At 35.9% G+C, this 12,264-nt stretch overlaps 1 protein-coding gene across 4 annotated transcripts in view; it reads right to left on the bottom strand.

Annotated features, from left to right (window-relative positions):
* LOC117337677 (rotatin-like) overlaps positions 1-12,264 on the bottom strand; it is a 61,936-nt gene that overhangs the window by 37,801 nt on the left and 11,871 nt on the right. For all 4 annotated transcript variants that reach the window (XM_033898773.1, XM_033898775.1, XM_033898776.1 and 1 more), the window contains 7 exons: positions 11,343-11,468; positions 9,738-9,854; positions 9,095-9,234; positions 8,063-8,231; positions 7,563-7,662; positions 7,245-7,342; positions 6,515-6,635 (listed from right to left, as the gene is read on the bottom strand). In XM_033898773.1, coding sequence (XP_033754664.1) covers positions 6,515-6,635; positions 7,245-7,342; positions 7,563-7,662; positions 8,063-8,231; positions 9,095-9,234; positions 9,738-9,854; positions 11,343-11,468 — 871 coding nt within the window. The remainder of the gene's footprint in view (positions 1-6,514; positions 6,636-7,244; positions 7,343-7,562; positions 7,663-8,062; positions 8,232-9,094; positions 9,235-9,737; positions 9,855-11,342; positions 11,469-12,264) is intronic.

Raw genomic sequence — 12,264 nt, 5'->3', positions numbered from 1 at the left:
ATCTAGGACCAATTGACTAAACCATTGGTGTATTTAGAACCAATTGACTAAACCATTGGTGTATTTAGAACCAATTGACTAAACCATTGGTGTATTTAGAACCAATTGACTAAACCATTGGTGTATTTAGAACCAACTGACTAAACCATTGGTGTATTTAGAACCAATTGACTAAACCATTGGTGTATTTAGAACCAATTGACTAAACCATTGGTGTATTTAGAACCAATTGACTAAACCATTGGTGTATTTAGAACCAATTGACTAAACCATTGGTGTATTTAGAACCAATTGACTAAACCATTGGTGTATTTAGAACCAATTGACTAAACCATTGGTGTATTTAGAACCAATTGACTAAACCATTGGTGTATTTAGAACCAATTGACTAAACCATTGGTGTATTTAGAACCAATTGACTAAACCATTGGTGTATTTAGAACCAATTGACTAAACCATTGGTGTATTTAGAACCAATTGACTAAACCATTGGTGTATTTAGAACCAATTGACTAAACCATTGGTGTATTTAGAACCAATTGACTAAACCATTGGTGTATTTAGAACCAATTGACTAAACCATTGGTGTATTTAGGACCAATTGACTAAACCATTGGTGTATTTAGAACCAATTGACTAAACCATTGGTGTATTTAGAACCAATTGACTAAACCATTGGTGTATTTAGAACCAATTGACTAAACCATTGGTGTATTTAGAACCAATTGACTAAACCATTGGTGTATTTAGAACCAATTGACTAAACCATTGGTGTATTTAGAACCAATTGACTAAACCATTGGTGTATTTAGAACCAACTGACTAAACCATTGGTGTATTTAGAACCAATTGACTAAACCATTAGTGTATTTAGAACCAATTGACTAAACCATTAGTGTATTTAGAACCAATTGACTAAACCATTGGTGTATTTAGAACCAATTGACTAAACCATTGGTGTATTTAGAACCAATTGACTAAACCATTGGTGTATTTAGAACCAATTGACTAAACCATTGGTGTATTTAGAACCAATTGACTAAACCATTGGTGTATTTAGAACCAATTGACTAAACCATTGGTGTATTTAGAACCAATTGACTAAACCATTGGTGTATTTAGAACCAATTGACTAAACAATTAATTGTATTTAGAACCAATTGACTAAACCATTGGTGTATTTAGAACCAATTGACTAAACCATTGGTGTATTTAGAACCAATTGACTAAACCATTGGTGTATTTAGAACCAATTGACTAAACCATTGGTGTATTTAGAACCAATTGACTAAACCATTGGTGTATTTAGAACCAATTGACTAAACCATTGGTGTATTTAGAACCAATTGACTAAACCATTAGTGTATTTAGAACCAATTGACTAAACCATTGGTGTATTTAGAACCAATTGACTAAACCATTGGTGTATTTAGAACCAACTGACTAAACCATTGGTGTATTTAGAACCAATTGACTAAACCATTGGTGTATTTAGAACCAACTGACTAAACCATTGGTGTATTTAGAACCAATTGACTAAACCATTGGTGTATTTAGGACCAATTGACTAAACCATTAGTGTATTTAGAACCAACTGACTAAACCATTGGTGTATTTAGAACCAATTGACTAAACCATTGGTGTATTTAGAACCAACTGACTAAACCATTGGTGTATTTAGAACCAATTGACTAAACCATTGGTGTATTTAGAACCAATTGACTAAACCATTGGTGTATTTAGAACCAATTGACTAAACCATTGGTGTATTTAGAACCAATTGACTAAACCATTAGTGTATTTAGAACCAATTGACTAAACCATTGGTGTATTTAGAACCAATTGACTAAACCATTGGTGTATTTAGAACCAATTGACTAAACCATTGGTGTATTTAGAACCAATTGACTAAACCATTGGTGTATTTAGAACCAATTGACTAAACCATTGGTGTATTTAGAACCAATTGACTAAACCATTGGTGTATTTAGAACCAATTGACTAAACCATTGGTGTATTTAGAACCAATTGACTAAACCATTGGTGTATTTAGAACCAATTGACTAAACCATTGGTGTATTTAGAACCAATTGACTAAACCATTGGTGTATTTAGAACCAATTGACTAAACCATTGGTGTATTTAGAACCAATTGACTAAACCATTGGTGTATTTAGAACCAATTGACTAAACCATTGGTGTATTTAGAACCAACTGACTAAACCATTGGTGTATTTAGAACCAATTGACTAAACCATTAGTGTATTTAGAACCAATTGACTAAACCATTGGTGTATTTAGAACCAATTGACTAAACCATTGGTGTATTTAGAACCAATTGACTAAACCATTGGTGTATTTAGAACCAATTGACTAAACCATTGGTGTATTTAGAACCAATTGACTAAACCATTGGTGTATTTAGAACCAATTGACTAAACCATTGGTGTATTTAGAACCAATTGACTAAACCATTGGTGTATTTAGAACCAATTGACTAAACCATTGGTGTATTTAGAACCAATTGACTAAACCATTGGTGTATTTAGAACCAATTGACTAAACCATTGGTGTATTTAGAACCAATTGACTAAACCATTGGTGTATTTAGAACCAATTGACTAAACCATTGGTGTATTTAGAACCAATTGACTAAACCATTGGTGTATTTAGAACCAATTGACTAAACCATTGGTGTATTTAGAACCAATTGACTAAACCATTGGTGTATTTAGAACCAATTGACTAAACCATTGGTGTATTTAGAACCAATTGACTAAACCATTGGTGTATTTAGAACCAATTGACTAAACCATTGGTGTATTTAGAACCAATTGACTAAACCATTGGTGTATTTAGAACCAATTGACTAAACCATTGGTGTATTTAGGACCAATTGACTAAACCATTGGTGTATTTAGAACCAATTGACTAAACCATTGGTGTATTTAGAACCAATTGACTAAACCATTGGTGTATTTAGAACCAATTGACTAAACCATTGGTGTATTTAGAACCAATTGACTAAACCATTGGTGTATTTAGAACCAATTGACTAAACCATTAGTGTATTTAGAACCAATTGACTAAACCATTGGTGTATTTAGGACCAACTGACTAAACCATTGGTGTATTTAGAACCAACTGACTAAACCATTGGTGTATTTAGAACCAATTGACTAAACCATTGGTGTATTTAGAACCAATTGACTAAACCATTGGTGTATTTAGAACCAATTGACTAAACCATTGGTGTATTTAGAACCAATTGACTAAACTATTAGTGTATTTAGAACCAATTGACTAAACCATTGGTGTATTTAGAACCAATTGACTAAACCATTAGTGTATTTAGAACCAATTGACTAAACCATTGGTGTATTTAGAACCAACTGACTAAACCATTGGTGTATTTAGAACCAACTGACTAAACCATTGGTGTATTTAGAACCAATTGACTAAACCATTAGTGTATTTAGAACCAACTGACTAAACCATTGGTGTATTTAGAACCAACTGACTAAACCATTGGTGTATTTAGAACCAATTGACTAAACCATTAGTGTATTTAGAACCAACTGACTAAACCATTGGTGTATTTAGAACCAATTGACTAAACCATTAGTGTATTTAGAACCAACTGACTAAACCATTGGTGTATTTAGAACCAATTGACTAAACCATTGGTGTATTTAGAACCAATTGACTAAACCATTGGTGTATTTAGAACCAACTGACTAAACCATTAGTGTATTTAGGACCAACTGACTAAACCATTGGTGTATTTAGAACCAACTGACTAAACCATTAGTGTATTTAGAACCAATTGACTAAACCATTGGTGTATTTAGAACCAATTGACTAAACCATTAGTGTATTTAGAACCAATTGACTAAACCATTGGTGTATTTAGAACCAATTGACTAAACCATTGGTGTATTTAGGACTAACTGACTAAACCATTGGTGTACTTAGAACCAATTGACTAAACCATTGGTGTATTTAGGACTAACTGACTAAACCATTGGTGTATTTAGAACCAACTGACTAAACCATTAGTGTATCTAGAACCAATTGACTAAACCATTGGTGTATTTAGAACCAATTGACTAAACCATTGGTGTATTTAGAACCAATTGACTAAACCATTGGTGTACTTAGAACCAATTGACTAAACCATTGGTGTATTTAGGACTAACTGACTAAACCATTGGTGTATTTAGAACCAACTGACTAAACCATTAGTGTATCTAGGACCAATTGACTAAACCATTGGTGTATTTAGAACCAATTGACTAAACCATTAGTGTATTTAGAACCAATTGACTAAACCATTGGTGTATTTAGGACCAATTGACTAAACCATTGGTGCATTTAGAACCAATTGACTAAACCATTGGTGTATTTAGAACCAATTGACTAAACCATTGGTGTATTTAGAACCAGTTGACTAAACCATTGGTGTATTTAGAACCAATTGACTAAACCATTAGTGTATTTAGAACCAACTGACTAAACCATTGGTGTATTTAGAACCAATTGACTAAACCATTAGTGTATTTAGAACCAATTGACTAAACCATTGGTGTATCTAGGACCAATTGACTAAACCATTGGTGTATCTAGGACCAATTGACTAAACCATTGGTGTATCTAGGACCAATTGACTAAACCATTGGTGTATTTAGAACCAATTGACTAAACCATTGGTGTATTTAGAACCAATTGACTAAACCATTGGTGTATTAGGACCAATTGACTAAACCATTGGTGTATTTAGAACCAACTGACTAAACCATTGGTGTATTTAGAACCAATTGACTAAACCATTGGTGTATTTAGAACCAACTGACTAAACCATTGGTGTATTTAGAACCAATTGACTAAACCATTGGTGTATTTAGAACCAATTGACTAAACCATTGGTGTATTTAGGACCAATTGACTAAACCATTGGTGTATTTAGAACCAATTGACTAAACCATTGGTGTATTTAGAACCAACTGACTAAACCATTGGTGTATTTAGAACCAATTGACTAAACCATTAGTGTATTTAGAACCAATTGACTAAACCATTGGTGTATTTAGAACCAACTGACTAAACCATTGGTGTATTTAGAACCAATTGACTAAACCATTGGTGTATTTAGAACCAATTGACTAAACCATTGGTGTATTTAGAACCAATTGACTAAACCATTGGTGTATTTAGAACCAATTGACTAAACCATTGGTGTATTTAGAACCAATTGACTAAACCATTGGTGTATTTAGAACCAATTGACTAAACCATTGGTGTATTTAGAACCAATTGACTAAACCATTGGTGTATTTAGAACCAATTGACTAAACCATTGGTGTATTTAGAACCAATTGACTAAACCATTGGTGTATTTAGGACCAATTGACTAAACCATTGGTGTATTTAGAACCAATTGACTAAACCATTGGTGTATTTAGAACCAATTGACTAAACCATTGGTGTATTTAGAACCAATTGACTAAACCATTGGTGTATTTAGAACCAATTGACTAAACCATTGGTGTATTTAGAACCAATTGACTAAACCATTGGTGTATTTAGAACCAATTGACTAAACCATTGGTGTATTTAGGACTAACTGACTAAACCATTGGTGTATTTAGAACCAATTGACTAAACCATTGGTGTATTTAGAACCAATTGACTAAACCATTGGTGTATTTAGGACCAACTGACTAAACCATTGGTGTATTTAGAACCAACTGACTAAACCATTAGTGTCTTTAGAACCAACTGACTAAACCATTGGTGTATTTAGAACCAATTGACTAAACCATTGGTGTATTTAGAACCAATTGACTAAACCATTGGTGTACTTAGAACCAATTGACTAAACCATTAGTGTATTTAGAACCAACTGACTAAACCATTAGTGTATTTAGAACCAACTGACTAAACCATTGGTGTATTTAGAACCAACTGACTAAACCATTAGTGTATTTAGAACTAACTGACTAAACCATTGGTGTATTTAGAACCAATTGACTAAACCATTGGTGTATTTAGAACCAATTGACTAAACCATTGGTGTACTTAGAACCAATTGACTAAACCATTAGTGTATTTAGAACCAACTGACTAAACCATTAGTGTATTTAGAACTAACTGACTAAACCATTGGTGTATTTAGAACCAATTGACTAAACCATTGGTGTATTTAGAACCAACTGACTAAACCATTGGTGTATTTAGAACCAACTGACTTAACCATTGGTGTATTTAGAACCAATTGACTAAACCATTGGTGTATTTAGAACCAATTGACTAAACCATTGGTGTATTTAGAACCAATTGACTAAACCATTGGTGTATTTAGAACCAATTTTATTTATAGTGAGCTGTCATATAGATATGTCAACAGATTTTAACAGACAATCATTAATATCGAGATACAAATACTACCTGTTATGTACACTGTATCTTTGATGATACGAATTGTTTGGATTAATTAGATTGTTTAAAGCTATACCTCTAATCAAACAGGTGTATATTTCCTCGTTTGTGGCCAGTTTGTGTCGGAGGGTGTAGTCATGGTGGACAAGGTATCTCAGTATGCTAACACAGGCATTCAGGTACGGCAGGTAGTCAATCTGTGATCGTTAAATGTTAAATGTTACATGGGAATGGCAGATAGTTGATCTGTTATGGTTAAATAGTCAACAAGGAGCCGCAAAGTGTGGCATTATCCCCCGTACCCAGCTGTTGGTATGAAAACCCAAACATGATACATATATATCAACCTAATAGTAAGAGTTTATATATCGATGTAGATCCTATGTGTGTTTCACTCAAAAAGGCACAGCCAGGGCAATAACCTAATATATACAGAAAGTTTTGTGGAGTTAGTTGAATGAATTTGAAGTAGCAGTCCAGAAAAGCCCTCAGAAGGACGCATGAACGCACAGCTGGACATACAGATAGACAAAGCCCAATTCAATATCCCCCACAAATGTGTTGCAGGAGGATAATGAATGCACAATAATATTAACGGTAAGGTTCAAAATGAAAAAGAAAAATAACACTTGGGGTATTTTTCATTACATATTTTACAAATTCTTTGAAATCTGAAGGCAAATTCATCACAGGAAACAAAGAATATGTCATATAACATATTAGTGAATTTGATTGTGTTTATATATAGCAAATAAACTACATGATCAGTTACATGACCAAACAACAAGGTGGTACACTACAGCTACCTTGTTAGGTCCTTGATCCCGTAGTATGGCCAACTTTAAGTGATCCAGTACATTTTCCAGTCCTCCATCTCTTTTGAATGCAGAATGTAAATTGTGATCTGTTGAAAATTCAGGTAAAAATCATGAAAGCCATTATACAATAGCGTTCTCAATATTGAATCTAGAATTCCATCTAAAAACTTTATCTGAGACGAACAAGGTTACTATGTCAATACACAAACAAAATTACAGAAAATCTCATTGGGCAAAGAATTATCTCCCTTTATTTTTTCAATTGCTCACAGTATTTGATAAAACTGCCAGTAATCATTCACCAACCTTGAAGAATGATAGCTAGTTGATCTGCTGCTGATTTCTTCACTCCAGGGTCTACTGATGTAGACTTGAAAATGTCATTGACTTTCCTTAACCCATCAATCTGTTGGACAAGACAGTAAGAAATTAGGCATTCTAAATAGCTGAGTGTCAGATTCACATAGACTACTGTATGTACACATTTATTTTTCCTGATAGAGGTGAAAAATTTGGAAATTTTTCAAGCTTTAAAGCAGTTTTAACAGCAGACTACTGACTTCTTCTACAGACATGAATTTTCACTATGATTTCATGGTGACATTATCAAATTTGGAATATAAAATCATTAAATTGATATCTTCATTTAATTAGTCCATGGTGTACAATTAACATTCAAAACACAGTCAGCTTCTGGTATTGTATGATCTGTGTTAATCCGAAGGTCATCTATAATTTATTCTATTTATGATAAATGTAACTGCAGTGTCATTGAAAATCAAAAAACCATTAATTTGAGAATCTACCTGGAATACAGATCGGCCCAGGTCATCATCTATAGACCTTGGTGTCTCCATCACAAAGATATTGGTTAAGTTAGTGACGTCCAGGTCAGAGAAGACTGGTAGCTTTTTTGTACTGTCCTTCTCATTAGACAGAAACCAGGCAACACGTTTCAGGGCCTCTGCTCGTGTCCTGTAATAGGATATACCAAGAAATTCTAAACATCAGGTAAATTGTTCTCTTTTATTTTAAAATTGTCTCTTTACGATCCACAAGTCTACAGTATAGGCCAATGAAACAACAATATTTTTTTTCTTTATCTCAAGAACAGTTTGCTTTAACATAGTAATAAGTCATAAGCTGTGTCATTGACTGAAGCTCAAATAACTTCTACTGAAAATGATGTTGTTGATTTTGTCTACAGAAAATTGTGCCTTTTCCCCTCCATATCAGAAAGAACACAAAACAATCAATATACAGTAAACACAGATAAGTCGACAGGACCAAGTAAAATAACCGTGTTTCAATACGGATGCAAAAATGTATAATTTTCTGTTTCATTTATTAAGATATAGAAGCGTTAAATCAGCATTAAACAAAGCATTTGACACATTGAATGTATTTGATTCAAGCATGCTCAACACGCCAATCACTGGAAAAGGTACCACAAGAAAATGTAGTGTCACTGAGGTGCATATAAAAACCCCTGATATCTGTTGAACATAATTGCTTCTTGTTGTAATGAAAGAAATCTTGAAGAGAAATTGAATAAGAAATGGAAAACTTCTTGCATTTTCTACACAATGCCCATATTTGGCAATAAAAGGGGCATAACACTGCTAAAAATAATCATGAAATTCTGTAACACAAACTCGCTTGAGCTATTGTGCCATAGAATATCTGTAGCAAGTTTCATAAAAATCTGTTGATAAATAAAGGCTAGAAAGAACTAACAGAGAAAAGTTAACAGACATACGGACAGGGCAGGGTATACCATAATACGACCCATCATTGATGGGCGTATAGAAATCTGGTCTCTCTTAGATTCAACTAACCTGACATCAGATGAGAACATATGCCGGAGTGTGGCCCGGAGTTTCTCCAGATACGAGAGAGAACTGGACCCCTTTGACATCTGTGGGTCAGACATGGACAGTAGACACTTCCCCAGGCTCGTCTCAAGGTCGCTGTACGACTGCAACACACGTCAATAGTCATGTGACCACAGGATGGATTAATGAGTACCGTTTTTATTCAGTAATAAGCCAATGCCAGCTAAGAAACTCATGTTTGTTATCAATTCAAAAATGTTAATTCATTGTCCTGCAATATGCACACCACATTTTGAGTCAAAAGTTTAGGAGTTGGTGCCCCAAGGGGCTTATTACAGGATAAATATGGTATTTACAGGATAGTTAAATTATCATTACCATGCGCTGCTCATAACAGGTTTATTACATTCAGAGGGATGGTTTAACTTTTAAATCATAAAACTGTTTGATCACATAAGACTCTCTACATATATGGATGATCTGAAAATAGATTCTGAACATAGAGGCAATTATGACTGCGTTCAGAATATACCAAGACATATCTGGTAAATGATACATCCTCTGATTTTTTAGTTAAAATCAATTCTAGTTATCTAAACTATGACCAACTATAAAACAACGAGATAACAACTCCTCGAGTACATACCTGGAGGACAGGGAGTGGGCGGCGCAGACTCTCCATGAACTCTGTCCACATCTGTGAGGACATCATCAGGGGACTGTTCAGTAAGTGGCACATCATGTCTGTCGCTGTCCTGGCAACCTGTCACAATAAAGGAATGTATATTGTTACTGGAGGGATGGGGACACAGGGTCCTGGCAACCTGTCACAATAAAGGAATGTATTAATATAGTTAGTGGAGGGATGGGGACACAGGGTCCTAACAACCTGTCACAATAAAGTAATATATCAATATTGTAAGTGGAGGGATGGGGACACAGGGTCCTGGCAACCTATCACAATAAAGTAATATATCAATATTGTAAGTGGAGGGATGGGGACACAGGGTCCTGACAACCTGTCACAATAAAGTAATATATCAATATTGTAAGTGGAGGGATGGGGACACAGGGTCCTGGCAACCTGTCACAATAAAGTAATATATCAATATAGTTAGTGGAGGGATGGGGACACAGGGTCCTGACAACCTGTCACAATAAAGTAATATATCAATATAGTTAGTGGAGGGATGGGGACACGGGGTCCTAACAACCTGTCACAATAAAGTAATATATCAATATAGTTAGTGGAGGGATGGGGACACAGGGTCCTAACAACCTATCACAATAAAGTAATATATCAATATAGTTAGTGGAGGGATGGGGACACAGGGTCCTAACAACCTGTCACAATAAAGTAATATATCAATATTGTAAGTGGAGGGATGGGGACACAGGGTCCTGGCAACCTATCACAATAAAGTAATATATCAATATTGTAAGTGGAGGGATGGGGACACAGGGTCCTGGCAACCTGTCACAATAAAGTAATATATCAATATAGTTAATGGAGGGATGGGGACACAGTTTCCTGGCAACCTGTCACAATAAAGTAATATATCAATATTGTTAATGGAGGGATGGCAACCACACAATAAAGTAATATATCAATATTGTAAGTGGAGGGATGGGGACACAGGGTCCTGGCAACCTGTCACAATAAAGTAATATATCAATATAGTTAGTGGAGGGATGGGGACACAGGGTCCTGGCAACCTATCACAATAAAGTAATATATCAATATAGTAAGTGGAGGGATGGGGACACAGGGTCCTGACAACCTATCACAATAAATGAATGTATTAATATTGGAGGAGGGGAGGGAGGACAACTCCTATATTCCTACATCATTTATAGATGTCTTGATTTGCCATTATACATATTATTAGATTTTATTTCTGATCATTTTCTCTGGATATTCTTGACATAATAACATACATATGACAGACCTGTTAAGGTGTTTAAGTGTTACAAAAGGTGATATAGGTGTTACCTTGACAACCACACTAGGTGATATAGTTGTTACCTTGACAACCACACTAGGTGATATAGGTGTTACCCTGACAACCACACTAGGTGATATAGGTGTTACCTTGACAACCACACTAGGTGATATAGTTGTTACCTTGACAACCACACTAGGTGATATTGGTGTTACCCTGACAACCACACTAGGTGATATAGGTGTTACCCTGACAACCACACTAGGTGATATAGGTGTTATCCTCACCACTAAACTAGATGATGTTACCTTTGTATCCTTGTCGTCCAGTGCAAACACGATGATCTGGTACAGGACATCTGTATCAAACAGGAAGCGGCTGAGCCGGCATGCCTCAGAACTTGGGTCTGATGCCTCATCCACACAAACAGCTCCCTGTATACACAAACACAGAAAATTTTTAGTTATTCAAATTCAAGATTGGGGCAGATACAATCACAATATACAGAAAATTAATGCCAGATATAGTTTCCTTACAGTTTCTTTTTGATCCAGAATGTCCAAGTGTTAGACTTATCATTGATATCAGGGCTATTTATCATATCTATACTGGGAGTCACAGCTGTGCTGGGAGGTAGGGAGTCATACCTGTATAGGGAGGTAGGGAGTCACACCTGTACTGGGAGATAAGGAGTCACACCTGTACAGGGAGGTAGGGGGTCACACCTGTACAGGGAGGTAGGGGGTCACACCTGTACAGGGAGGTAGGGAGTCACACCTGTACTGGGAGGTAGGGAGTCACACCTATACAGGGAGGTAGGGAGTCACACCTATACAGGGAGGTAGGGGGTCACACCTGTATAGGGAGGTAGGGAGTCACACCTGTACAGGGAGGTAGGGAGTCACACCTATACAGGGAGGTAGGGAGTCACACCTGTACAGGGAGGTAGGGAGTCACACCTGTACAGGGAGGTAGGGAGTCACACCTGTACAGGGAGGTAGGGAGTCACACTTGTACTGGGAGGTAGGGAGTCACACCTGTACAGGGAGGTAGGGAGTCACACTTGTACTGGGAGGTAGGGAGTCACACCTGTACAGGGAGGTAGGGAGTCACACCTGTACAGGGAGGTAGGGAGTCACACTTGTACTGGGAGGTAGGGAGTCACACCTGTACAGGGAGGTAGGGAGTCACACCTGTACAGGGAGGTAGGGAGTCACACCTGTACAGGGA

This window comes from Pecten maximus, chromosome 11, assembly GCF_902652985.1.
Source record: "Pecten maximus chromosome 11, xPecMax1.1, whole genome shotgun sequence".
Taxonomy (NCBI): Eukaryota; Metazoa; Mollusca; class Bivalvia; order Pectinida; family Pectinidae; genus Pecten; species Pecten maximus.
Note: the sequence above shows the minus strand (reverse complement) of the source record. Positions and strands in the feature narration are given on the sequence as shown.